Below are 26,123 nucleotides of genomic sequence, written 5' to 3'. Positions count from 1 at the left end.
GAATTTTCAAAAAGTGCGAAAGCATTAAGCGACAAAAAAGAGTCAGTTCACGTATCTCTACAGATCAGAGGTATGGCCCGGTATTAAAAAAAATCGGAGGTCCACACCATGATTTTCGAAGGAAATATATGATCTGACAGAGTCTATAAACAAAGGTGATGTTGGACTTTGATGTTAGTATTTAAACCATAGTGCAACCATATATAAAAAACAAATGTGATATTCCTAAAAGTTATGCTAACAAAATTACAATATGAAAAGCTAGAATGTCACATAGAATGTGTTTAAGAGACAACAATATTGGCAATAATCTTTGCATAGCCTTTTATATTTTTGATGTGGCAACTAAACTAAAGTATCACATATGCACATATCAATAACTTGTCAGAATTTGGCAGACATGGAGAATAAAATGGGAAGTTTGTAACGCCCGAAAATTCAATTATTCGCTTAATCTAGACGTTTAGAGTGTTTAGTGATATTTTCGCATTTTTGGACAATTTAGTCGGTATTAGTTCGGAAAAGCGGATCGATAATTAATAGGAAATTTTAATATTTTTGGTATTAAAAATATTATTAGAGTGACGTGTATCGTTTTGGGAATTTTACGAGTAAATAAAATTAGACCGTCAAAGATGAGGTAAAGAGTAAATTGAGAGTTTTAATAAAATAAATTAGATGGGCTGAGTGTTATGTCGTACATCTAATTTGGTTTTGGCCCATATTGGAATAATTGAGAAGTGAGAATACACCTAGGTTTTTAGAAATTCAGTAACATAACATTTGGGAAAAAAAGAGAAGGACAACAGAGAGAAGAGGAAAATTGGAAAAGAAAAGAGATACGAGAATTATGTCGTGAATGTTGGTGATTTTAGTATCATCAATGTAATTTTGGTAGTAATGTGATTTACTGAAGGCCGATGCAATTATGCGTTAAGCTTGAAACGAGTTAGGGTAGTGCGGAGTGCACGCTCGTGGAGCCAAACGTACAATTGAATACGAATAATAGAAACGGGGTTCCAAGGGGCGGAGCCCCTGGCGGGGTGCGGGGCAGCGCCCTGCCGGGGTCCAAGGGGCATAACCGTTTTATCGAACAGATGCTTCGTTTCCAACCAACATAACTGTTTTAGCGAACAGGTGTGTCTGTTCGTTTCTATTATTGGTCTCCTATATAAGGAGTCTTTTGGTCTCGATTTGTAATACGAAAAAATATACTTCCTCTACATTCTGATCTGTTCTCCATTGTCAGAAACAGATTGATTCTTCAAGAATTATCCCTGCAAAGATTTCGTGAACCCAGACAAGAATAGGGTCGAAATACTTTGTTCGGAAAGTGAACGAACACGATTCTTGAAGATATCCAGGATTATCATACAAATATCTAACAGTGAAGAGATAAACGGAAGAATTATGCGAAGCCGGAAAGCTTGGATTCGACTGGAATTGTAGAGCGGACTCCGAATATAAGGTAAGGGTGAGGTTCTTGCTGTATAAACGGGGATATGATGGACCGTATGTGGGGTTTAGGGTATTAATATTATCTCTATGTGTTGGTATGATTATTAGTGTCTGTGTTGTCGCTGTGTGAATTTTCTGGAAATTGTTTGTAGAAATTGTTGCTGTGTTGTTGTTCTGAAAATTGTGTGGGATATTATATTGATGTGTGATTTGAGAGAAACTCTAATAATTAAATTATAGTATATATTTTGATGTGGTTGTTGGCCGATATATTTTTGGGACTGTTAGATTGATTCGGTTCTTGTTATTGATTTTAAGAATAAGAAGCACATGTGTATGTTTTAGTCTAGCTTACAGTAAAATAGTCTGAGTAGCTTGACACCATGCATATTTTGAAACCAATATTTTATCAATGATTTGAATTAGTTATAACAAAAAATTTCCATCGCCGAATCGTATATGTTACGTTTTGGCGGAACACACATATATATGGTGCTGTTGTACGGAGTGTATATATGCATTCAAGAAAAGTTAACTTTATTATATACAATAATAATTATTAAATATTATTATTATAATAATTTTTTTAGGACTTTTGAGTAAGAGATAGTATTGAGTTATTTGGCTAACTTAGGTTATTTTCAATTCTATTAGAGTTGTCAATAGGATTGTCAGAGTTGCTTCTGAGAAATTTAGAGTTAAGTCTGATAAGTTGTAAAGATTAAAATTTAATGTATTTGACCCTTTAGAGTTGTTCTATTATTACTTGAGTCGGATCATTAGGTTTATAAGAGTTACTCTTATATGTAAGAGTTACCAGTAGAGGATTTTTGGGCACCTTAGAGTTATAGGGATTATTGTAGAGTTGTTTAGAGTTCCTTGGAAACTCTGTCAAGTTATAACTAGTATCTCGTTATAACTTTTTACAAGTTAATAATATAGAATAATAATAGGAGTGTTCGGGAATAATCCGATAACCGTTGTGCTTGCGGTGTTTTTGGTAATGTTGCGACGTGACGTATTTTCGTGAGTTTTGTGAAGTATGGCGATGTTTGCGTGAATTATCTGTGATGAATTATTGTTGTTGAGTTGTCGTGTGATATATTGCGATGTTGCGATGAGTTTTTGTGAAATATTGCGAAGTGCAGGATTTAAAGTGATGATTGTTTATCAATAATTATTGATATATTTTGGCGATGTAGGCGAATGCCTTTATGACGATGTTTGGCGACGTGTTTGTTATTTGTTGCATTTCATCAGTGTCTCATGATTTGCATGTTTTAGCGATGGCCTGGATTGACAAACAACGAAGAAGGCTTATGCCTGTTTTGATGCCTCTATTTATTGGCAATTGACGATGGGGGCTGAAGCCCTGGGTACCACATGCATGTGCATTTGTTAGAGTCGCATTTCATTTGTGTGATTATGAGTTTATGCGTTGTGATGTGTGAACTTATGTGAATCGTTGTGTATTATGAATATGATATATGTGAGATATTGTGACATGTGTTGTTTTAATTTAAAACGGTAAAGTAAATTAGACAGTAACGATTATATCGCAAAGTGATGATTATTATGACTTGAACCTAAATATATTTTTATCATCACCCTGCTTCTCACCCTTTGCTTGTTTTCGCCGTTGCCTTTATATTGGTAGCGTGCAGGTGATGCTAGTGAGTGAAGATTTAACCGCTGTGAGTTGAGTCGGTTGTCGCTCTGATACATAGAACTCGGGGAGGGATGAATGATTTTCTTTGTTGTTTCTACTGTTGTTATTATAGTTGTTGCACTTTAGTTGAATAAAAATTGACATGTTGTTTAAGTTGAATAATTATGAATCTGTTGCGTATTGAATAAAAGTTATTTCGTGATCCTCCGTGATCAAAGTGCTATTTATCTGATTAAGTGATATCTATATGAAGTAAATGTGATATCCCAAATAACTGTTGAAAGTTTTAAAAATACTATGATTTTTGTATTATAATTTATCGGGTAGATTTGGGGTGTTACAAAGTTAACTAAGATTAACATAAGTATGTAACCAAGGAAGATGGACATCTTCAAACTTGCATTTTGCACATAAGTATGGCAATATAATAATGATGCACATTTTAAAAGATAGGATGTAGAAACAATCTTTTCTTACAAATAAATATAGCAGTGTGTGGCTACACTCATGAAACATTAAAAAATATACAACTTAGTAGCAATACCTGTCTTGCAGATATCATTTATCAGTTGGTTAAGAGCATGGCAAGAAACTGTAAAATTCTGGGTGGATATAGGACTAAGTTGCAAGGAACACTTGATTAATCAATGGCAACAATATGCATACCAGGATAATCCAAAACTAGATAACTAAATTAAATTGAATCCTATATCCATATTGAAGCCTATATCCATATTATTTTGGAAACAAAAAATAATATAAAAGGAATGGTGTAATTACGTGAAAGTAGTCATTTTTAATTAATTTGTTTTATCATATATATCAAGCTAAATAGTTTTAAAATAGTTAGCCTTGTTCAATAGAATGTGACTAACTTGGTTAGCATACAACTAAAATGTGTGTATAGGGATCCTAGACTATTTTGAGTATCCTAATTATCAACTTTCCAAAAGCCAGTAAAAGCACAAGGTACAGCAAACCAGTCAACCATGATTTGTGGTTAAAGAATGATTATTTTAGTATTTAATTTGACTTTACACCATAAAGTATATTTTTTTGGAAATAGACATGTCGAATAGTTTAGAGGATATTACTGCAATAAAGTAGTATAACATGGCAAGAGATTAAAGTAAAAACTTTTGCATTTAAGGATGATTAGACATGGAGTTTGAGAAGTTGCCAAAACTACTGCAAGCTGTCTAAAAACACAGCTCAGTCGATGCAGACAAATACACAATGATCAAGATGATAAAGCTGCCATATAGCATTTAGCTGCACAATCAACGATTATACACAATTTACATGAAAATATGTTGTTTGAAAAGCAAATAAGGGCATGGGTTTGCTGCACATTTTATCAACGATTATAAAGCTGTCATTTAGCATTTGCCAATGGAAATTTAATGACGTTTTGTTGAACCATTAGTGAGCACACAATGCTTCACGAAGGACTGTGTTGAAACTGCCAATTACGGTAAAACGTGTTATATATTATAGGGTCTTGATTGTCAATAAAGTTTTATGGGGAGAATGTGTTTAAATACGTTATTTGAATGATTATCACACAACATAGATTGAAAATAATTGCTGGATGAACTATTTACACAATTCTAGAAAATACATTGAACCGACAAAGCTGATATGTCTGTGCCATTTATAATTTGGCATGAATAGATTGGAATATGAATGGAAAATATAGTGAACATCATAAATGAAGTTGACATAATAGATTCATTATAGAATACATAGCTGATGAGTTTAGTAGTACAAGATTGCATCAGACATCACAAAAAATGCAAATTCTAACCCATAAACATTTAGAATTCCTAACATTGTGGAATCATTCAGTACCAAACGGGTGTGAGCCAAATTATGCATAAAAAAACGGGGTTTTGACATAGGACCCCTAATTACTGCTTTTTTATATGCTTGATATTTTTTCCAGGCTTGACCTTAGTGGCAGAGTGTTTTGGAGTAAGCTCTTCAGCCTCAATAAGGTCATTGACTGATGTTGAAATGGAAACCCTCTTGTCAAGAGTGCTGCTGGAGTTTGCAGAAGGACTCCAAGCATGGTTTGCCGCAACCGATGGTTGAGTAGACATTGACGGTTCAGGCTCAATTGTCATCTAAGGATGAGATAAAAATGATATTAGAAAGTCAATATCATAGTGAGTAATTCTATGAACGAAAATAATTGAATAGGTGGTATTTGATTCTCACAACTGGTTCTTTGGGATGATCGTTTGGGTCAGAAGTTGACATGTCAATAACAAAAGTATTCGAGGTATGCGGCAATGAAACAGTACATGAGAGTCGCAACCGAAACATGTATAAGAAAAGTAGCGTATCAAAAGTCAAACAAACATGTATTACCTCATATGGGGTTAGGTAGTTCTTAAGTTTGTTGTATACATTATCCTAATTAAGTATTGTCACAATAGAAAACTGTTGGTAAGAGGATTGGTACTTGATACAGAATGCCATATCTCTATTCAACAAAACGTCGACGTGAGCCGGCCAAATTTTTGGGTTGTCCTCTCCATTCTATTTTTTTCAATAAAGTTAGTTGGTTTTAGCAATACCTATAATAGAGTGATATATAAAATACAAGATTCATAAAAGGACATTAAATTCTCACCGCTTTCATGAGTTGCCTTATCTCCTTAGCAGACAATTTAGTATATGGTATACAATCCTTATCCAAAAGACAAAGGTTCCCTTAAAGCCATCGTATTCAACTTCAACTTCTATTTTGAATCTATAATAGAAACGTGAGAAAGTTACTGCATGCTACATACAATGACATTTTGTGTATGGATCATTAAGAAGTTAGAAAGGAAATGACTTACTTTGTTAGGAGGATTGTAGTTCATGATTTGTTTGCCATAATCTTCCCACAAAGCAACCTCAATGACATTTCCTTCAACATCACGTAAAGTGATATTGGTACATGACTTCTTACCGCTACCTCCCATTTGTGTTTTAACAACTTCTCGTAAGACATCAATCACATCTATTAAAAATCAAGACAAACATAAAGGAAAATGTTATAAATAACACATAGATGATAAACCAAACAAATTGTAATGAAAAACAACCAAACAGATAATAAATGACATTGAATAAGCAACCATATAACATATCAGCTTTGTAACATCCATTGAGAAAGTTTTCAATTGCATGAAAGTTGAATTTGTGTGTTGGAATTTCTGGTATCTCAACATTGGTGATGGTAGTCCCTCCATTAAAGAGAAGCTTGAGCTGGTTGGAACAAACTTTGAAAGGGCCTTCATTAACCACAGGCTCACCATTATAAAGATAATAAGTTTCATGTTCCTTTATTTGATCAATCCAATCTTTATAGTCCCGACTCCTAGGGGTGACATGGATTTGGTCGGTCTGATATTTCAAAGAAGAAAAAATTAGCAAAAGCAAGTATAGCTCTAAACGTGTATACTACAGGCATACCTTTCCATCTTGTATGACCATTTCTAGGTGTTGTTGCCCCGACTTCTCCTTAACCACCCACATGTCAACCACCCTCATATGCATTTTCCACACCTGGTTTCCTTTTACCAGGTCCTTGATGAGAATGGGAGCCCTAGACATTGTTAGATTTTCAAAGCTGGAAAATGTTCACAGAAAAAACACGTTAACAAAATGCCCTAAAAACACGTAAAGTGTTAACCTTTACTTAACAAACACGCTCTCATAAGGTAAAAGCTGCGGGGAAAACGGTCCAAAACCAACCATGAGTCATACAACATTACAGAAAAAATCTAAGCTCGGTAAATAAAGCAACGTTACGGTTACAAAAAAAACAATGTAACCATTGAACAACTTTACAGAAAAATGGTGAAAATGAATGATTTTTACGGAACAAACATGTTCAAAACACATTATTTTTACGGAAGACATGATTATAACACATAAATATAAAAGTTCCATAAAAAAGAGAAAGTAATGATAGTTACATGAGGAACAAAGATGGTTGAGAAAGTGTAATGGGATTCACAAATTAGAACAAATAAAAATCGATGCTTTTACAAAGAAGCTATCAGGCCAAAGACAAGATGGGAAAGAAAGTGTTGTTAGATGCAAAGATGAGGAAGAGAGGAACCTGGTTCTTAGATGAAGAATGAAAAGCAACTGCAGAGAACTAAAGGTATGAAAGACAGCTTCTTTGGACAATGCTTGAGTTATGAGCTGCAAGTGTTGGACAATGCTTTTGTTGGAAGGAAGTTGAAATAATTGTGTGGGACCAATCAAATAGAGACACTTGCGACGTCGTTAGAAGGGAGCAGTAAGTATGGAAGACACAATTTGTTAATTACTTGTTTGACCTTTTAGCAGTGCAATTTAAATTTTTGAAATAAGGGCATTAATGGTGTTTCGGGCAATAGATGAGTAAATGCTTGATAGTAGATAATAAATAGTAGAAGTAGATAATAAATAGTAGAATAGTAGATAGTAGATAGTAGATACTTGATAGTAGATGTCATCTCACTATTTCACCATATGCTTGTGATTCCTAGCTAAATAAAAAAACCATATCCCATCTTTAATTTTATTATAGTTTTTAAATAAATTTAATTTTGAATTATTTACCTCTACAAAAGTGAAATTATTAAATCATTCCTATTACCACTCCGTTTGACCGGGTACTACAAATCCTCCCACTTGTTTGCTTTCTTAATCCAAACATACATATCCTTTGCCTCCACCGATTGTCCCGGGAAACAACAACATTCAAAGAAAACAAGAAAAACCCATTAATTAACACACTTAATTAGTCAATTAATTAATTAATAACCATGTTTAAGTCCACACTCCCAAGTTAGACTCAACTTAACTCGTTCCTTCAACCATTGGCTTCATTTCACACTTCCCACTTCTAACTCCACATTTTCCAGTTTCACTCACTTCAACACTCTCTTTTTCTGTTCCATTTTTCGCCGTTGGAAAACCCAAAACCCTAACACCTCCACACTTCCACATTGTTGACACGTCACGCGCCACCACTCACCAGATCTATAACCAACTGTTTCAAGCCATGTGTGAGTACTAGCTTCTTCGCTAATATGTCCAACTCCGATTCCGATCTCCGTCACGGTTCTTGGCCACCGCCGGCTGATGCTAAACCAATTCCGCCTTCTTCTTGGGCAAAGAAAACTGGTTTCAAGCCTAAATTCTCCGGCGAGACTAATGCTAGTGATTCCGGTCAGATAATAAACATTCTCCCTAATAAGGCTAGACAATCTGAACCACAACCGCAACCGGAACTGGATCTTGAAGCCGGTCGTGTTCGTCCACCGGTAAACGGTGTAGCACAGAGCAACAGTGTTAGTATTCCGGTATCAGTTCCGGTTGTTAAAGAACAAACGGTGAAGAAACGGAGGGATTCTGATGGTGTTCCGAGTACTAACGGTCAGGCGAATCCTGCGCCGGTAACGGAGCAGCCTCCGCAGGTGCGGAGAGTGTCGAGGCATGAAGAAATGGTTGATGGTTTGGTTGTGGATGATGAAGGATTAGCGTCTAGGCATCCTCATATGAAGTATGAGCTTAGAGATTCTCCTGGTTTAGGTATTAGTTGGAGCTGTTTTGGAAATTTGGAGTTTTGATTTTGATGATTTTCCCTCTTTTTATATTTCTTTCTAATTTTGAAAATTTGTTGTGTTTTTGTAGTTCCTATTAGCGTGTATGGTATCCAGCATTACGTTTCGATGTTAGGTTCATTGATTCTCATTCCACTTGTCATTGTTCCTGCAATGGGAGGTTCTCATGTGAGTAATTTTCCACTTCTTTAGTTGTTTCTTTCTTGCTATATTAACGGCTAAGTTGTTGTTGTATGTACTGTTGTTATCTAATGTGTTAGTGAGAGTATGCAGGAGGAAACTTCTAAGGTGGTATCAACCGTGCTCTTTGTTTCGGGGTTGACTACTCTGTTGCATATTAATTTTGGGTCTAGGTTGCCCTTGATACAAGGCCCTTCTTTTGTTTACTTGGCACCGGCTCTGGCGATAATAAACTCCCCAGAGTTGCAAGCATTAAACGGAAACGTATGTATGTTTGTCTATATCAAGCTTCATCCAACAATGTTAAAAAATAATCTTTTTATTCATAAGGTCTTGAGGGATTATAAATTATTTGGTGGCATAATTGAGACAAAGGCAGCTGATGAGTCTTCTTACTCAATTTGCAGAAATTCCAGCATATAATGAGGGAGCTTCAGGGGGCTATAATTATTGGATCTGCTTTTCAAGCTTTTCTCGGATATACTGGACTTATGTCACTCTTAATAAGGTATAATATTGTGATTTTCCCTGCTTGTTTATTTTTCTTACTCGTTTTTATCAGTACATGCTTCAATGCTTCATTGTTTCACCAAACATAATTGACTATTGCTGTGGACTGAGGGAATGTGCAAGTCACTCTTAACACCTTAGTATTGACACAATTCAATTTTAATAGTTGAGATAACTCTTATTAGCATTGTGATAAAAATTAGTTAAATAATACAATGACAACAGAGGACCTATAAAATTAAACATAAAGACTATAATAATAGTAAGCTCATAGAATGTATTTTGAACAAGGATCCCATGTGACAGGTTTATAAAAAAAACTCCCTCCTTGCCTCCCACAAACTGTGTTGGGGAAGTTGCTCTAAATATATTTACTTTAGCGGGATAAGAAATGTATTTTTGGAGTACTATATATATATTTCAAAAGTATCAATTACAAGCAAGCGATCGAAACGATCCAGCTCCTAAACTGACAAAGATAGATGCAAAAACAATTACATCATAAGTAGAGCAAGTTTACTTCTATATTTGGGCCTCATCCACCATCAATACAAAATAATGTCTATGATGTTACTAGCTATTTTCTTATTATCAACTATCGTATTTGTGCCAAATATCTTGGAATTTCTATACATCCAAATCCCATAGACTGTTTCAGCTATGACTATCTTCAACATGTTTGGAATAAAACCTTTTCCTTTAGTGTGCCTTATTATCCATTCAACCTCTTCATGCCACTGCAGAGGGGAGTGCTCTATCTCTAGCCACTTGAGAATATCCTTCCATATACCATGCGTGACCCTACACATAAACAGCACGCTGCAGGAGGAACATTGCAGCTTGTGCAATGATATAAATACTTTTAAAAAGAAATGATATATATTATTTGGCTGTTCAATAATTTAGGCTGTTATCTAATTTTGATGATTTGTTGGTTTAGAAATTCTAATTTTCTGTCTTAATAACTAAGATATTGGGATCATTCTTCCATGGAAAAGGTTGCACATTGCTTGTTTGAATAGTATTTCAATATGGCTCCTATGTCCTATGCATCATTCCCCTCCCTTTGGGTGCAATTAGGAACTTTCTCCTTCCCCTCCTCCTGATTCAAATCACTTGAGCGCTTGTGCTTTTCAAAATGATAACTTTTATGCCATTTCTGTTCAATTTAGTTGATAACGACCTTCATGTTTCATGAGTTTTGTTTCAGGTTGATCAATCCTGTAGTTGTATCCCCAACTATTGCTGCAGTTGGACTTTCATTTTTCAGTTATGGATTCCCATTAGTTGGTACATGTCTTGAGATCGGGGCAGTACAGATATTAGTGGTTATTGTTTTTTCTCTTGTAAGTTTGTTTATCTGTCCTATTCCTTTCCTAAATTATTTATTTAAAGGGAAATGCTAACCAGTGTCCTCAGGGCAATGGTTAAGACTTTAAAAATAGTAAATTTATCTCAGTAATCTGCGTATTTAATGCCTCGAAAATTGAAATATTAAATTTTCTATAAAATATTTTCTTTTTTTGAAATATCATCTGTGCATATTGTATTGCTCACTGTGCTAAAATTTGTTTTCTGTTGTTTCTTGCTCTGTACAGTATCTTCGTAAGATATCTGTTCTTGGACATCGCATATTTCTAATCTATGCAGTAAGTTGAATTTTATGTTATCTTTTAAAGTTTCAACAGTAGTTGAAATAAAACCCGATGGTGTAATAAACGATCTGTTTTCTTCACCTAACTGCCAGATTCCTCTTGGTCTAGCAATTACATGGGCATATGCTTTCTTGCTTACTGAATCAGGATTTTACAGCTACCAAGGGTGTGATGTAAATATACCCACATCAAATATGCTTTCAGAGCATTGCAGAAAGCATTTTTCTAGGATGAAGCATTGTCGGGTTGATACTTCTCAGGCTTTGAAATCCTCTCCATGGTTTAGATTTCCCTATCCATTACAATGGGGTACTCCTGTCTTTCACTGGAAAATGGCTCTTGTAATGTGTGTGGTTTCTTTAATCACATCCGTGGATTCGGTTAGTTTCATGTCCTTTTCTGTTTTTGTTCCTGGGCGGTATTTATCTTAGTTCTTTCTGAATATTTAATATTTTGTGTTTTTTGTGTTATTATAAACTGGTTTTGTACTTGGCCCTCATGTCATTTTTATAGATTGTTATTTTCTTAAATTTGATCCAAACATAAAAACAATAGATGTCAGTTTGCCATGTTTCTACATGGTTAATTAAGATCTTTCCTTGCCACTTTTCAATTCCTTTTCAAGTACATATCAGCTGCATAGGCGAGTAATTGAGTTCAGGTTCTATCTACCTGGGAAGTGACTGGATCAGTGGAAATAGCCTGTTTGGTTTGTAATCTGTTCTCACTAATAATTAAAGCAGTGTCACATTTTTAACCAGTTTGTTTCTTGTTTTTGAAGATTTTCAAATGAAACAGTGAAAACAATATAAATTGTTCCCTGTATTTTATACAAATATTTGAAAACTAAAAAAAGTGGCATTTTGTAATTTAATGTGAAAATAGGAAATACAAATAGAAGATGTTTCTTAAACCAATCTGATTCTACTTATATCCTTGTGATTAGTCATATATTAATATGTACTAATTTTTATGAGATTAATAGCTATTTAGGAAAGAGCATCCAAGGAAATGTTATGTCGTATTTTAAGAGATTAGCAACTATTTATGAACCTGTTGTAGGCAATATTATGTTGTATTTGCAACAAATTGGTTCCATGACTGATGACTCAAACCTATGATCTCCAATCACGTGACAGTAACTCCAACCTTTTTTGTGCCAAGGCTCCCCTTCTAACAATATACGATCTTAAAATTAAGACAAAATGGTCTTTCTATTTTTTTCTATATGCTGGATTAACAAATCACTGAATTTTGTTGTTGATATTCATTTACATTGCAGGTTGGCTCATACCATGCATCTTCTCTATTGGTAGCATCGAGACCTCCAACTCCTGGAGTTCTTAGTCGAGGAATTTGTTTGGAAGGTCTCTCTAGTGTCTTGGCTGGTCTCTGGGGAACTGGAACTGGGTCTACAACTTTAACTGAAAATGTTCATACAATTGCTGTGACTAAAATGGGAAGCCGTATGGCTGTTCAACTGGGTGCATGCTTTCTGATATTGTTGTCTGTCATTGGTAAGAGATTCTCTTACCATCCTGTTCTGTTCTTAATTTTAACATTTATTGGAAGTACACTTATTTATGAGCAATGGGTTATAAAGATGAAAACTGAAAAGCGATTTGGGCTATGCTTATTTGATATTTGTCAGAAAAAATTCATGCAGTCAAGCTGTTTGTGAAATTATCCACCATTCAATTTCTTTAGTTTCCTTGTCAGAAGACACCAAGTTTACATTTTGCTGGTCCATGGCAATTAGGCAAATTTGTGTGTTAAAAAGAACATGATGTTTGCAACTATGATCTTTTCACTTCAGGACTTCTTGTAGAAAAATTTGTGGGAGTAAAATTAATAGCAAATTCTTCATTAGTTTCATCTATTATGACAATTTAGTGAAACTTTAGTTTCTAATCTCATGCCAATGTTTTTCCTAACAGATGATTACTGCAATTTTTACTTGATAAAAAATTTCTAACAAATGAACAAAGTGGTATTGTTTTTGTGGCCCAAGTTGCTTACTGCTTTTAAATTAGCCAGTGATGTTAAAATTTATAGTATATTGTGAATATTTAGCCTTTATGTAACACATTCATTAAGTATTGATAAAGCATAAGGCTTTATGAAGTCACATCTGATGTAGAATGTCTTAGACTGGTATAACCACAGTTGAGAGTGGAAGTAGATTATAATAAACTGTAGTAGAAAATAGATGCAATAAGCATTAGACATTTAAAGGCTTCTGATTCTTGATATTAGATAACACATGAGTTTTTAATATACATTTTTCATGTCATTTATGGTAGGTCTTAAGTCTGTCTGTTTTATATGCATTTACCTGTGCCCTAAATGATTCTGAGAGAAGCTGGTTTTTGAGATTCTAACCGTACATAATGTTTATAACCTAACAGTCAATTTACCAAAGTTTGCAGCTGAAATTTTAAAGTCAACATTTATTATGGGTTACTGAGCAATGATTTTGTTGGAAATAGAAAAAAATACATTGTATGTTTTCCATTAAAAAGAGCATTTAAGTTTTAGGTTCATGTATATTTAGATTCATGCATTTAGGAAGTTGGACTATTATTTATTTCTCCTTGTAAACATAATATGTAATTAATTATATAGTGTATAAATATTATGGATGCTGAGTGCTTTACTCACTCAAGCACATTCAGAACACTCTGATTTCTATTTTTCACATGGCATCAGAGCTCCTAATCTAGGGGACTCTACTTCCGCTAATATCAGTATTTAGAAATCTGACCGGGCATTTTTATGCTGTCAGAACCCTTAAATCTTGACTGGGCAACACGTGCTGTCAAGTTTTTTCAATTAAACGCTATCTATACTTTTCCGGCAGCCGTCCATACTGTTTCATACAGTTTTCTGCAGCCGTTGGTACAACTCTGCACATTTTTCAGCCGCTGTTTACACCGTTCCAGCCGCTGTCTACACCGTTTCAGCCGTTGTCTGCACAGTTCCAGCAACTGTCTGCAAGTTCCAGCCACTGTTTGCAAGTTCCAGCCACTGTTTGCAAGTTCCAGCCACTGTTTGCAAGTTTCAGCCGCTGTCTGCACTGTTCCAGCCACTGTCCCTGCATTTTCTGGTATGGAAAAATCATCAAGTAATTGTAGTGTGGCGTATTCTAGTAAGCTTCCACTCTCATTTGGATTTCATGTCTCAGAAACACCTTCTCATTTATTTTGGATATTAGATTCAGGAGCCACAGACCACATGACACCCTCTTCAAAACAGTTCTCCACATATTCCCCTTGTCCCAGTAATAAAAAAATTTCTACTGCTGATGGTACTCTTGTAACTGTAGCTGGCTGTGGAGATATTCAATTAAATCATTCTATAACCTTAAAAAGGGTTCTCCATGTTCCGAAGCTATCCATGAACCTTGTCTCCATACAAAAACTTACAAATGATTTATCCTGTAGTGTGACTTTTTTTAATGATTGTTGTATATTTCAGGATAAGGACTCGGGAAAGACGATTGGACGTGCTAGAGAAAGGAATGGCCTTTACTATCTTGAAGAACCAGGTCACTGTACAAATGTCCACTTGTCTCACTCATTTATGTCAGAGTCAATACTCTCCAAAAAGGAAAAAATCTTTCTTTTTCATTGTCGATTAGGTCATCCTTCTTTTGGAGTCATTAAAGTTTTGTTTCCGTCTTTATTCAATAAGGTAGATATTGAAAGTCTTCATTGTGATGTGTGCGAGTTTGCTAAACATAAGCGTCTACCATTTCCATTAAACAACAAAAGAAGTCTTTCCCCTTTCTATCTTATTCATTCAGATGTTTGGGGTCCCTCTACTAATCCAAATGTAACAGGTGCTAGGTGGTTTGTGACTTTTATAGATGATTGTACCCGGGTTACTTGGGTATTTTTACTCCAAAACAAGTCTGACGTCAGTACTGTTTTTCCAAAGTTTTTCTACATGATTAAAAATCAATTTGGAGTAAACATTAAAAGACTTAGGTCTGATAATGGAAAAGAGTACTTCAATCATGTTCTTATTTCTTTCTGTCAAAAAGAGGGAGTTGTCCATGAGTCTTCTTGTGTTAAAACACCACAACAAAATGGAATCGCAGAAAGAAAAAATGGGCATCTATTAGACCAAACCCGAGCACTATTGTTTCATAAAAATGTTCCCAAATATTTATGGGGGGAGGCCGTTCTCACTAGCACATATCTTATTAATCGATTACCCTCTAGAGTATTAGGGTTCAAGAGTCCTATGGATGTTCTTTCTTCCTTCTATCCAAATTTGTCAACAAGTAGTAATCTCAAACCTCGAATCTTTGGGTGTGTCTCATTTGTCCATGTGCATAGTCAAGACAGGAAAAAACTCGATCCTAGAGCCCTAAGATGTGTTTTTGTCGGTTATTCCTCTACTCAAAAGGGATATAAGTGTTTTCATCCTCCATCTAAAAGATTCTTTGTGTCGCGGGATGTAACCTTCCATGAAGAGGAACCGTACTTCACTCAACCTTATCTTCAGGGGGAGAGTTTTAAGGAAGATAAGCTTGAAAGTCTTGATCTTTCTGGTCTCGAGTCAAATACACTCAATTTGTCTAGTATTAAGTCAAATACATCTGGTCATGACTCAAATACACTCAATCTCTCTGGTCTCGAGTCAAATCCACCTAATTCTTCCAGTTTTGAGTCAAATAGACCCGATCTTTCTGGTCTTGAGTTAAACACACTTGTACCAAACCCATCTGAGCCTAAAGAATTAGGGGTTGAGTCAAATCAATCAAATATACCAGTAGTTGAACGTGAACCTGAAGTGGATGTGAGATATGGAAAGAATCTGGTTTACATGAGAAAGTCAAAGGCCGTTCCTGAATCGACACAAGTTCAAGAGCCTGACTCGACTCCTTCAAATGAGGTAATTAATTCTTCTGAATTGCAGGATAAAATTATGACCCAAACAACAGATGATGACCTAGACCTTCCAATTGCTATTAGGAAAGGTACTAGAAAATGCACCAAACAGCCTTTATATCCCCTTTCAAACTATCTTTCTTTTCAAAAATTCTCACCTACCCATAGAGCCTTCCTTACAAACCTTAACGCTACTTCCATACCTACTAATGTTTCTGAGGCATTGTCTGATGAAAAATGGAAGCAAGCCATGAATATTGAGATGGACGCACTGAAGAAGAATGGAACGTGGGAGATAGTGACTTTACCAGAAGGAAAGAGGCCAGTTGGATGCAAATGGGTGTACACGGTAAAATATAAGGCTGATGGATCAATCGAAAGATATAAAGCCAGGTTGGTTGCCAAAGGGTTTACACAAACCTATGGAATTGACTACTCAGAAACATTTGCACCGGTTGCGAAGATGAATACAGTGAGAGTAATTTTGTCACTTGCTGCCAATTATGGTTGGAATTTACAACAATTTGATGTGAAGAATGCTTTCCTACATGGGGAACTTGAGGAGGAGATTTATATGCAGGTACCACCGGGGTATGAAAAAAATGTGTCTGACAATACAGTTTGCAGGTTGAAAAAAGCGTTATATGGCCTAAAGCAATCACCTCGAGCATGGTTTGGAAGATTCACTAAGGTTATGACATCCTTGGGGTACAAGCAAAGTCAAGGGGATCACACCTTGTTCATCAAACACTCGCCACAAGGGGGAGTAACAATTTTGTTAGTATATGTGGATGACATTATAATGACTGGAGATGATTGGAAGGAGCAACAGATCTTGAGTCATTGTTTGGCTAAGGAGTTTGAAATAAAAGCTCTTGGAAAGCTGAAGTACTTCTTGGGAATCGAGGTGGCACATTCCCGAAAAGGCATTTTTATATCACAACAAAAATACATTACAGATTTACTCAAAGAGACAGGAAAAACAGCGTGTAAACCAGCGAGCGTTCCTATGGATCCAAATCTTAAATTGGGTAATACAGAAGAAGATGTTGCAGTAGATAAAGAAATGTATCAACGTCTAGTTGGGAGATTAATTTACTTGTCTCACACTAGACCTGATATTGCATATGCTGTAAGTATGGTTAGTCAGTTCATGCATTGTCCTAAAGAGATCCATTTACAAGCAGTTCATAGAATCCTGCAGTATCTCAAGGGAACTCCAGGAAGAGGAATTTTGTTCAAAAGAAATGGAAATACAACACTTGAGGCCTACACTGATGCAGACTATGCAGGATCAATTGTTGATAGAAGATCCACTACAGGGTATTGCACCTTTCTTGGAGGAAATCTTGTGACTTGGAGGAGTAAGAAGCAAAATGTAGTAGCACGTTCTAGTGCTGAAGCTGAATTTCGAGCCATGGCACAAGGCATTTGTGAATTACTTTGGCTTAAAATTATTTTAGAAGATTTGAAAATCAAATGGGAAGGACCCATGAAGCTCTACTGTGATAATAAGTCAGCTATCAGTATAGCACATAATCCAGTTCAACATGATCGAACTAAGCATATTGAGGTTGATAGACACTTCATTAAGGAGAAGCTTGACAGTGGGCTGATTTGCACCCCATATGTGTCCTCACATGGGCAACTTGCGGATATTCTCACTAAAGGATTGAGTTGCTCAAATTTTGAACGAATTATATTCAAGCTGGGAATGGAGAATACTTATTCACCAGCTTGAGGGGGAGTGTTGGAAATAGAAAAAATACATTGTATGTTTTCCATTAAAAAGAGCATTTAAGTTTTAGGTTCATGTATATTTAGATTCATGCATTTAGGAAGTTGGACTATTATTTATTTCTCCTTGTAAACATAATATGTAATTAATTATATAGTGTATAAATATTATGGATGCTGAGTGCTTTACTCACTCAAGCACATTCAGAACACTCTGATTTCTATTTTTCACACTGTTAAGAGTCCCACATCGGACAATATATGGCATGAACATGTCCTTATAAGTGGGGGCAAACCTCACCCTACAAGCCGGTTTTGTAGGGTTGAGTTAGGCCTAACCACACTTCTTAACATGGTATCAGAGCCTCGTTTAAGATCCGGTGGGCCACCTTCTATGGTTTCCGCTATCGGACCACCCACCATTTATTTCCACGCTCCAGTTGTCTAGGTCCTGGGCGTGAGGGGGTGTGTTAAGAGTCCCACATCGGACAATATATGGCATGAACATGTCCTTATAAGTGGGGGCAATCCTCACCCTACAAGCCGGTTTTGTAGGGTTGAGTTAGGCCTAACCACACTTCTTAACAGATTTTATTCTATCAATTGCTGAACATGCCTGTAGAATATATTAGCCACTTCTTTGACTTGCTGCTTAATGTATTCTGTATGGTAACATTTTGTGATTCTGCAGTTGGTTGGCACTATCAGAGAAAATTTGATTACATAATATTGCCACCATGATATTTAGTAATTTCATCCAAAATATTTACAAATGCTTTGCATCTTATGCTGCATATTGCCAATTTATCAGCCCATGTTATTTTGAAGTTGCAGTCAGTCAGTAGTATGTTATCTTAACACCAATTCATAAACTCTTTACTTAAGAATCATAAATAGACAGACATGTAAAATCTAAAAACTTTGAATTACTCAATTGTTTCTGAGGCATCTTTGTTTCATCCCTCTTTGTTGCAAAATGGTTCAGGGGAGAAAAGCTGCTGATTCTTATGCTCATCCTATCCCTTTTTGTGGCCGCACAAGCCATAGGACAAAGACAAACCGAATATACAACTCGTTTATAGAAAATATTTCATGCAAATTTATCCAAGTTTAATTATTCTTATTCTGTACAACAGGTAAGGTTGGAGGGTTCATTGCTTCAATTCCTGAAGTTATGGTTGCTGGTCTGCTCTGCTTTATGTGGGCAATGCTCGCAGCTTGGGGCTTGTCAAATCTACGCTATAGTGAGGCTGGAAGCTCTCGTAATATCATCATAGTTGGGTTATCATTGTTTTTCTCTCTTTCCGTACCGGCCTACTTTCAGCAATACGGCATATCTCCGAATTCCAACGTGTCTGTGCCAAGTTATTTTCAGCCCTACATTGTTGCTTCCCACGGGCCTTTCCACCTCAAATATGGAGGGGTATGCCATTTGTCATGTTTTTCACTCTTATGACGCCCTAAATTTGCTTGGTCAATTTTTGTGATTTAAATTTGTTAACCATTGTGAAATTTTTGGAAAAGTTAATAAGTAATCCAAATGCCACTTTATACTCGAGGATGTGCTGTTATTGCAATATTTATCTCCATGATCTTGTGATTGGAAGCTGAAGCTACCCTCATTCAATAGGGAATAGTTTGTTGATTCCATATGTTTTAAAGTCAAATTATGTCATCTAGAATTTGTGCAGTGAGCTAACTAAAATGAATATGCAGAGTTAGCTTTAGATAAGCGATTCCCTTGTTATATTAATCCTTGAATGATGGTTAAAAACACTAGTAGAGATGTTTTGAATGTGAGGAATTGGTTGATAACACTGTCTAACACACACTTTCCTACACACTCCCTTTTACAGGTTGACCTTCAAACGAGTCTCACTAAATTATGCAAGTCTCATAAATTTGGTGGGATCGATATATTCAAACCAATATGAGAATGTGTGTTGAAATGAGTGTCAGCTTGTATTTGTTTATAAATTCAGCTAACATGTCTGGTTTTTCTGAAAAAGCACTTATGAATCTGTTTCTTTTGCAGTTGAACTATGTCCTGAATACTCTTTGTTCACTACACATGGTGATTGCATTTCTTGTTGCTGTTATCCTGGATAATACTGTACCTGGCAGTCAGCAGGAGCGAGGGGTATATGTTTGGTCCGAACCAGAGGTGGCCAGAAGGGAGCCTGCTGTCGCCAAAGATTATGAGTTGCCCTGGAGAGTTGGTCGGATTTTCAGGTGGGTGAAGTGGGTTGGCCTGTGAAAGATTGGAGTTTTGATGGTTACATTTTTCATATTTATTCAATGTTCATGGGACAGGACACCATGTAATTCACAGGTCATGTTACATAGTAAATTTGTATACATTTTAGGGGGAAGTGGTGGGTGAGGGAGATTCGTAGGAGTCTACATGTGCTGTAATTTATTTAGTTAGATTAATCATGTATCTAGTTCCAATTCATTCAAAATCTCCAGCTGAATTTTCTCTCTACCTCTAAGGCTAGGTTTAACATTTTGAATGTACATATATATATTTTTCTTTAATCAGTTTTATGCAGCTCCATTTTAACTCTATCTAATAGCTGAATATGTAGTGTTTGCTGAAATCAGTGACTGAATTAGTTGATAAATTAAAAATGACAAGATACTAGTTTAATCTATAACCTACTTGAAACTAGTAAAAACCTACTGATTAAAATATTTAGATATGGTTGAACTAGCTGATAATTATTATCAAATTAATTGTACGAATTTAAGCTATCCACTAAAGTCATTCTTGTCAATTAGAGTCTTTGGGTGCAAATGAATTTAGGGAATTTCTTTTCCCACCCAATACACCTCTGAAAATCTAAAACTACCTCTGAAAATCTAAAAATGCTTTCATAAATTTTCGGATGTGCATTTTCAAATGCACTATGAATTATTTTTGTCAAATAATGATTTGAAGTTGCATCTTTAAAAATATTTAGGATGTATTCAGACATGCATATTCGAAAATATCTCTGAACTCATTTTCAAGCGTTTTTTAATGAGTATTATCATTTATTCACTTAGAAAATTTTCGGATATACATCTTCGAATATTTATGAGGTTATTTTGGATATGCATATCCGAAAACATTTATGAATGAAGTGTGAGCAGAAACATTGTCTAAGTTTATATATATTTTTTTAATCTGAAGTCATTTTAATGTGACTAACAACGCCATAATCCATAATTTAATTCAACCAATAAAATCTCAAAATAGGATAATGCATTAATAATTAAAAAACATGTCATAATATTACAAACATAGTTCTTAAAGTATGAAAAATGTTGGAAAACACCCTAAAATACATAAAAGGCATAACCTACTGCATATGCCTAATCCTAATCTCTGACTCCTTCTTTGCCTCTGGTAACCCAATGCACTTTGTGCTTCAGTAAGAATGAAATGTGCTAGGGCAACCACAACATCACCACCTCTCTTAAACAACCCAGTCTCTAGATCCTTTCTCGTAATTCACATAATATTCTGACAGATCGACAACGCATCAATGACATGGTCTTCCCTGACCTACTCATTCTCCAGGATCTCCTCACGAGCAGACCCAGAATGACGTGTAGGAGCGTTTGTTGTCATGATAGGGTGTGACACAAAATAGAACCAAGTCATGTAATGCCACTCTGATACTCCTCTAGTACCAAATAGCTCGTAATTCGCCAGTATGTCATCAAGATGTCTGCAGACGATACTGATAGAAGCTCTTAGGATTTATACCCTCAATTTTTAATTGTCCGAGGTGAAAATTTCGTCATAAAATATGTTATTTATAACAATGATTAATAAACTAATTTTTATTATTATTTCGTATTAATGTATTTGAATTCAAAATTCCAATAATAGTATTTCGTGTATCTCATTATTTAGAGGTGTGCTATTTTGACACCACTTTTCCTATACTGTATTCTTCACCATGCATAATAACAAAGCAAAATGTATTGCACATAAATCAAAGTTGGTTAAATAATTTTAAAAAACTAAAACGAGTACATTGGATAGATACATACACGGTGTAGGTGTTAGATATCCCGTCGATATAATTTTTCTCTAATTTTTATTATAAATTTTATATATAAATATTTAATATTGTCTTATATATATATATATATATATATATATATATATATATATATATATATATATATATATATATATATATATATATATATATATATATATATATATATGGGAGCATATCAAGTAAGAGCATTTTAAAATGAGAGATGAGAGGAATAAATATCTACTATTGGATTCATCAAGAGAGAGAAAGTTAATGCATTAATGTGGCTATTAATTTCTCTCTCTTGATGAATCCAATGGTTGATATTTATTCCTCTCATCTCTCATTATAAAATGCTCCCACTTGATATGCTCTATATATATATATATATATATATATATATATGTATATATATATATATATATATATGTATAATAAGATAATTAGAACACTAATTTATAAATTAAAATGTTCTTCAAGTATCAATAATTAACATGCTAGAGAGAGAAAGTCCAACATCTCTCTAACTACAGCCTTTTTTTCATCTTGTATTTTGTATTCTTCTTTCTATGGGTGATAGAGGTGGGAGGGGAGCATGGACGAAGGTGATGAATCGGAAATGGATCGTAAAATCGCAATGGGGCGCTAAGAAGGGGATTGGAAACGACGTGGCTTTAGATAACAAGATGAGTTCTTCCTTTTCTTTTCTTCATTTCCAGACTTTATGAATGCCAAGGATTTGTATGAGATTTTTAAAGTACATGGGGATATTGATGAAGTGTTTATCCCAGCGAAAAGAGATGTCAGGGGTGGTTGTTATGGTTTTGTTCGTTTCTTTGATGTGAATGATGAAGGGTTATTTGATACTAAGCTAGATAATATATTCATTAAAACCGGAAAATTATTCGTTAATCTACCTAGGTTCTCAAGAGGAAGGCAGCCTCGTATGATACAAGAGGGCGGAGATATGGAAGTGCAGAAGAGGTTAGGGAAGAAGAAGGAGGAGGAGGAGGAGCCATATGGGCAGAGGAGGGTAGTGAAGGAGGTTGTTAGGAGTATCCCAGTTAGTTCTGCCAGTTCCTTTGCTGAAGTCTTGAAATCAAAGGGACCTATCTTAATAGAGAGAGATAATCACATCGCTAGTGTTTCTTGTTTTTGTGAATAATGAAGATATAAAGAGATTCTTTGGGGCTTTCGTCGGCCAAGTGAAAAACCCAGGGTCAACTTACAACATGCAGGAAACGCTCAACAAGGAAGGCTTTTTCTCGATTCAGGCTACACCTTTAGGGGAGAATTTATGTCTTTTGGAGGATAGGCAGGAGGGGTCCGTTCAGAAGTGGCTATTGGAAGAGGATGTTTGGATCAAGATGCGGTTCTTGGAGGTTCGTCCCCGGAGTCCTCTAGAAGTTGATAATGAGAGGGTGTCCTGGATTCGGTGTTATGGTATTCCTTGCCATGCATGGTTGCAAGATATTTTCAAAGCTGTTGTTTCGCCAATAGGAGTATTCCTCTCCGCGGATGATATCACTAGGAGTGGAAGGAAAATGGATGTTGCGTGTGTTTTAATTAGAACCAAGGAGGTTAAAGCCATTAATGAGGAGGTCCAGATATGTATTAATGGGGAAAGTTATAACATAAGGCTTGTGGAGGATGCTCAAAGTCTGTTAAGGGAATTCGATCATAAGTCTGGTGATGAGGGAGAGGACTCAGATGGCAGCTCCAACTACATTTCTGATACTGATGAGGATGAAAGGTTGGAGGAAGAAGACGATGTCCTATTGGAAGAAGGAGAAATTGCCTGTAACATAGAAGGCACTTTTGATGATATGGTTAGGGTGGCGGGTCTAAGGTACAGTAGGCATTGGCTTCTACCCAAAAAGGTGAAAGGTCAGCAGTGAAAGGCCCTATGATTGAGGTATCGCAGGTTGACATTGTAGGTACTACTAATCAGGTGCCAGGCATTTCGGGCACTGTGTCAAGCCCTATTCAGAAAGTTCCATCTGAGCATACCGTAGTTTTACCCAATGCATCTGTTTCAGTTGGTGTGGTTCAACAAGTGGGCCCACCTCTTTTGGGCCAAGAGTGTGATCTTGGATCTATTTCAGCAGGCCCAATTTGTATGTCTAAGGGTATTGGATCTGGGCTTAAAGAGGTTTTTAATGAAGCCCAATTATCCTCTTTGCAAGCACATTTATCTCCTCTGCATATCACTCAGCCTCAGCATAAATGTAAGTTGTTATCTAAATTGAAAGACTCAGGGAAGGTTCCAAAAGCCACTCAAAAATTGCTCTTTGCTGGGAATTCCAGATCTGCAAATCTATTTAAACCGTTGTTTTTTCCCCTCTCTCAAAATCAAGCTCTATTTCGGAATCCTCTAATAACTCCTGGCGTAATTTTTCGGGAGGGATTGACTTATGCTGTAAATCAACTTCAGATGGGGATTTTCATCAAGGGAATTCCAGATTTTGGTATGATCAAGGCACAGGTGGGGCATCTAAGATATGGAATAAAGCGGCAGACATGGGTATACGAGGTGGTGGCGATGAAGCGACTATTATTGAAGTAATCCGTCGTGCGGAATCTAGGGAGGCTGCATTTTATTATCAGAAGGAAGGATCTAAATTGGGTTCATCATGAATTTGATGTCTTTTAACATTAGAGGGGGGGGGGGGGTTGTTCAGCTAAGAGAAAGGTGATTAGAAATTCGATTAGTTCTGGGAAGGTGGATTTGTGTATGTTATAGGAAACCAAGATGCAATAGATGAACAATTCTTTGGCTCAGAGTTACTGGGGCAATGGTGAGGTTATGTGGAGTGCAAAGAACTCTATAGGGATGTCAGGTGGTATGCTGCTATTGTGGAATCCCGCAATTATTGAGGCTCAGGTTAGTTTTGAAGGGGATGGTTTTGTGGGGATTCAGGCGTTGTGGAGAGGCACTTGTATTTATTTTGTCAACATTTATTCAGCGTGTACGATACATAGTAAAAGGAAGTTATGGTCTGATTTGGTAAATCTTAAATCTTCTTTCCCTTCGGGCTACTGGTGCGTTGGAGGTGATTTCAACGCCATAAAGAGGTCTTCGGAAAGGAAAGGGAACAGGGCTCGTTTTATTCACTCAGAAATGCAGGAATTTGATAAATTCATCTGCGACATGGATTTGGTGGATCCACCAGCGTTTGGGAATAAGTTCACGTGTTTCAGTTGTGCGAGAGACTCTATGAGCAGGTTAGACCGTTTCATACTATCTGAAGGGCTGATTGATTTGTGGGGAATTAAGGGACAATTTGTTGAGAATCGTAGTATTATGGACCACTGTCCTATTGCTATCAGGGCAAGTGTTCTTAATTGGGGTCCGAAGCCGTTTAAATTCTTTACGGCTTGGACTAAACATCCGAGTTTTCTACCATTGGTTAAAGAAGTGTGGTCTTCTTCGGTTATTCAAGGTCGTAAAATTTTCTGTTTTAAAGAAAAACTCAAAATCCTAAAGGCAAGGCTGAGAGTGTGGAATGCTGAAGTGTTTGGGATGCAGGATTTTCAAATTGATTTGGCATTTAAGGAGCTATCTGATTCTGATTTGTTGGCTGCAGCAGTCCTGGATGATGTTACCGTTTCTAATTTTCAGGAGAATCGTAAGGAGGTGTATACTCGGGTTTGGGATAGGCTGCTAGAGAGGGAATCCTTCATTAGACAGAAATCTCGGTGTCGTTGGCTAAAGGAAGGAGATCGGAACTCAAAATTCTTTCATTCATTCATGAAATTAAGGTTTCGTCGTAATGCGATTATTGGTTTTAAACAAGGAGCCGAAATGGTTGAGGATGTGGTGGGGGTAAAGAGCGTGGCGGTGGAGCATTTTAAAGATCGTTTTCAGGAAAAACTCATAAACAGGCCCGTTCTTGACGGGGTGACCTTCAATGAACTCTTGCCTATGGAAGCTGCAAGCTTAGAGGAGCCTTTTACGATGCAGGATATCAAGGAAGTGGTGGAGGGATTTGCGTCTTTTGCTGAATACGTGGGGGGCTGATCCTACTTGGTTTCGTACGAGTGTTTCGTGTAAGGTGGGAAACGGAGAAGATATTGATTTTTGGTGGGACTGTTGGTTGGGGCAGGATGCGCTGTGCATCCAATTCCCCCTTCTGTTCCAGGGCTTGCATGAACCGACGGTCCGTATTTGTGATGCTGGTTCGGTGATGCTTGATTCATGGGAATGGTCTCTGTCCACCATTCATGACCCAATTCTGTCGCAGCAAGATGAAGAAAGGCAAGCTTTGTGCATCATTCTGATGAATTATCAACCTTGGCCAAATATGAAGGATAGCTTTAATTGGCGATGTGCTCTGGGAGGGTTTTCGGTGAAATAAGCTTAT

The 26,123-nt window shown here is 36.3% G+C and overlaps 2 protein-coding genes across 2 annotated transcripts; both read left to right on the top strand.

Moving 5' to 3' along the window:
• Positions 1-7,876: 7,876 nt before the first annotated feature.
• On the top strand, positions 7,877-20,390 carry LOC131642073 (nucleobase-ascorbate transporter 12-like). The gene is made up of 10 exons (XM_058912356.1): positions 7,877-8,710; positions 8,813-8,910; positions 9,016-9,186; positions 9,330-9,430; positions 10,643-10,778; positions 11,031-11,081; positions 11,180-11,467; positions 12,370-12,604; positions 18,859-19,145; positions 19,758-20,390. The coding sequence occupies exons 1-10, from the start codon at positions 8,209-8,211 to the stop codon at positions 19,977-19,979; spliced, it is 2,091 nt and encodes a 696-aa protein (XP_058768339.1). The 5' UTR covers positions 7,877-8,208; the 3' UTR covers positions 19,980-20,390.
• Positions 20,391-24,520: 4,130 nt separating this feature from the next.
• LOC131642077 (uncharacterized) lies at positions 24,521-25,780 on the top strand. Its single transcript, XM_058912361.1, has one exon. The coding sequence runs from the start codon at positions 24,521-24,523 to the stop codon at positions 25,778-25,780; it is 1,260 nt and encodes a 419-aa protein (XP_058768344.1).
• The last annotated feature ends 343 nt before the right edge of the window (positions 25,781-26,123 follow it).

The sequence above is a fragment of the Vicia villosa genome, unplaced genomic scaffold, assembly GCF_029867415.1.
Source record: "Vicia villosa cultivar HV-30 ecotype Madison, WI unplaced genomic scaffold, Vvil1.0 ctg.004457F_1_1, whole genome shotgun sequence".
NCBI lineage: Eukaryota > Viridiplantae > Streptophyta > Magnoliopsida > Fabales > Fabaceae > Vicia > Vicia villosa.
This window is presented reverse-complemented; position numbering and strand designations above follow the sequence as displayed.

Coding starts and splice junctions, on each gene's coding strand:
- LOC131642073 (XM_058912356.1), top strand. CDS start 8,209: ATGTCCAACTCCGATTCCGATCTCCGTCACGGTTCTTGGCCACCGCCG. Junction 9,187..9,329: donor TGCAAGCATTAAACGGAAAC/GTATGTATGTTT, acceptor CTCAATTTGCAG/AAATTCCAGCATATAATGAG. Junction 10,779..11,030: donor TGGTTATTGTTTTTTCTCTT/GTAAGTTTGTTT, acceptor TGCTCTGTACAG/TATCTTCGTAAGATATCTGT.
- LOC131642077 (XM_058912361.1), top strand. CDS start 24,521: ATGAACAATTCTTTGGCTCAGAGTTACTGGGGCAATGGTGAGGTTATG.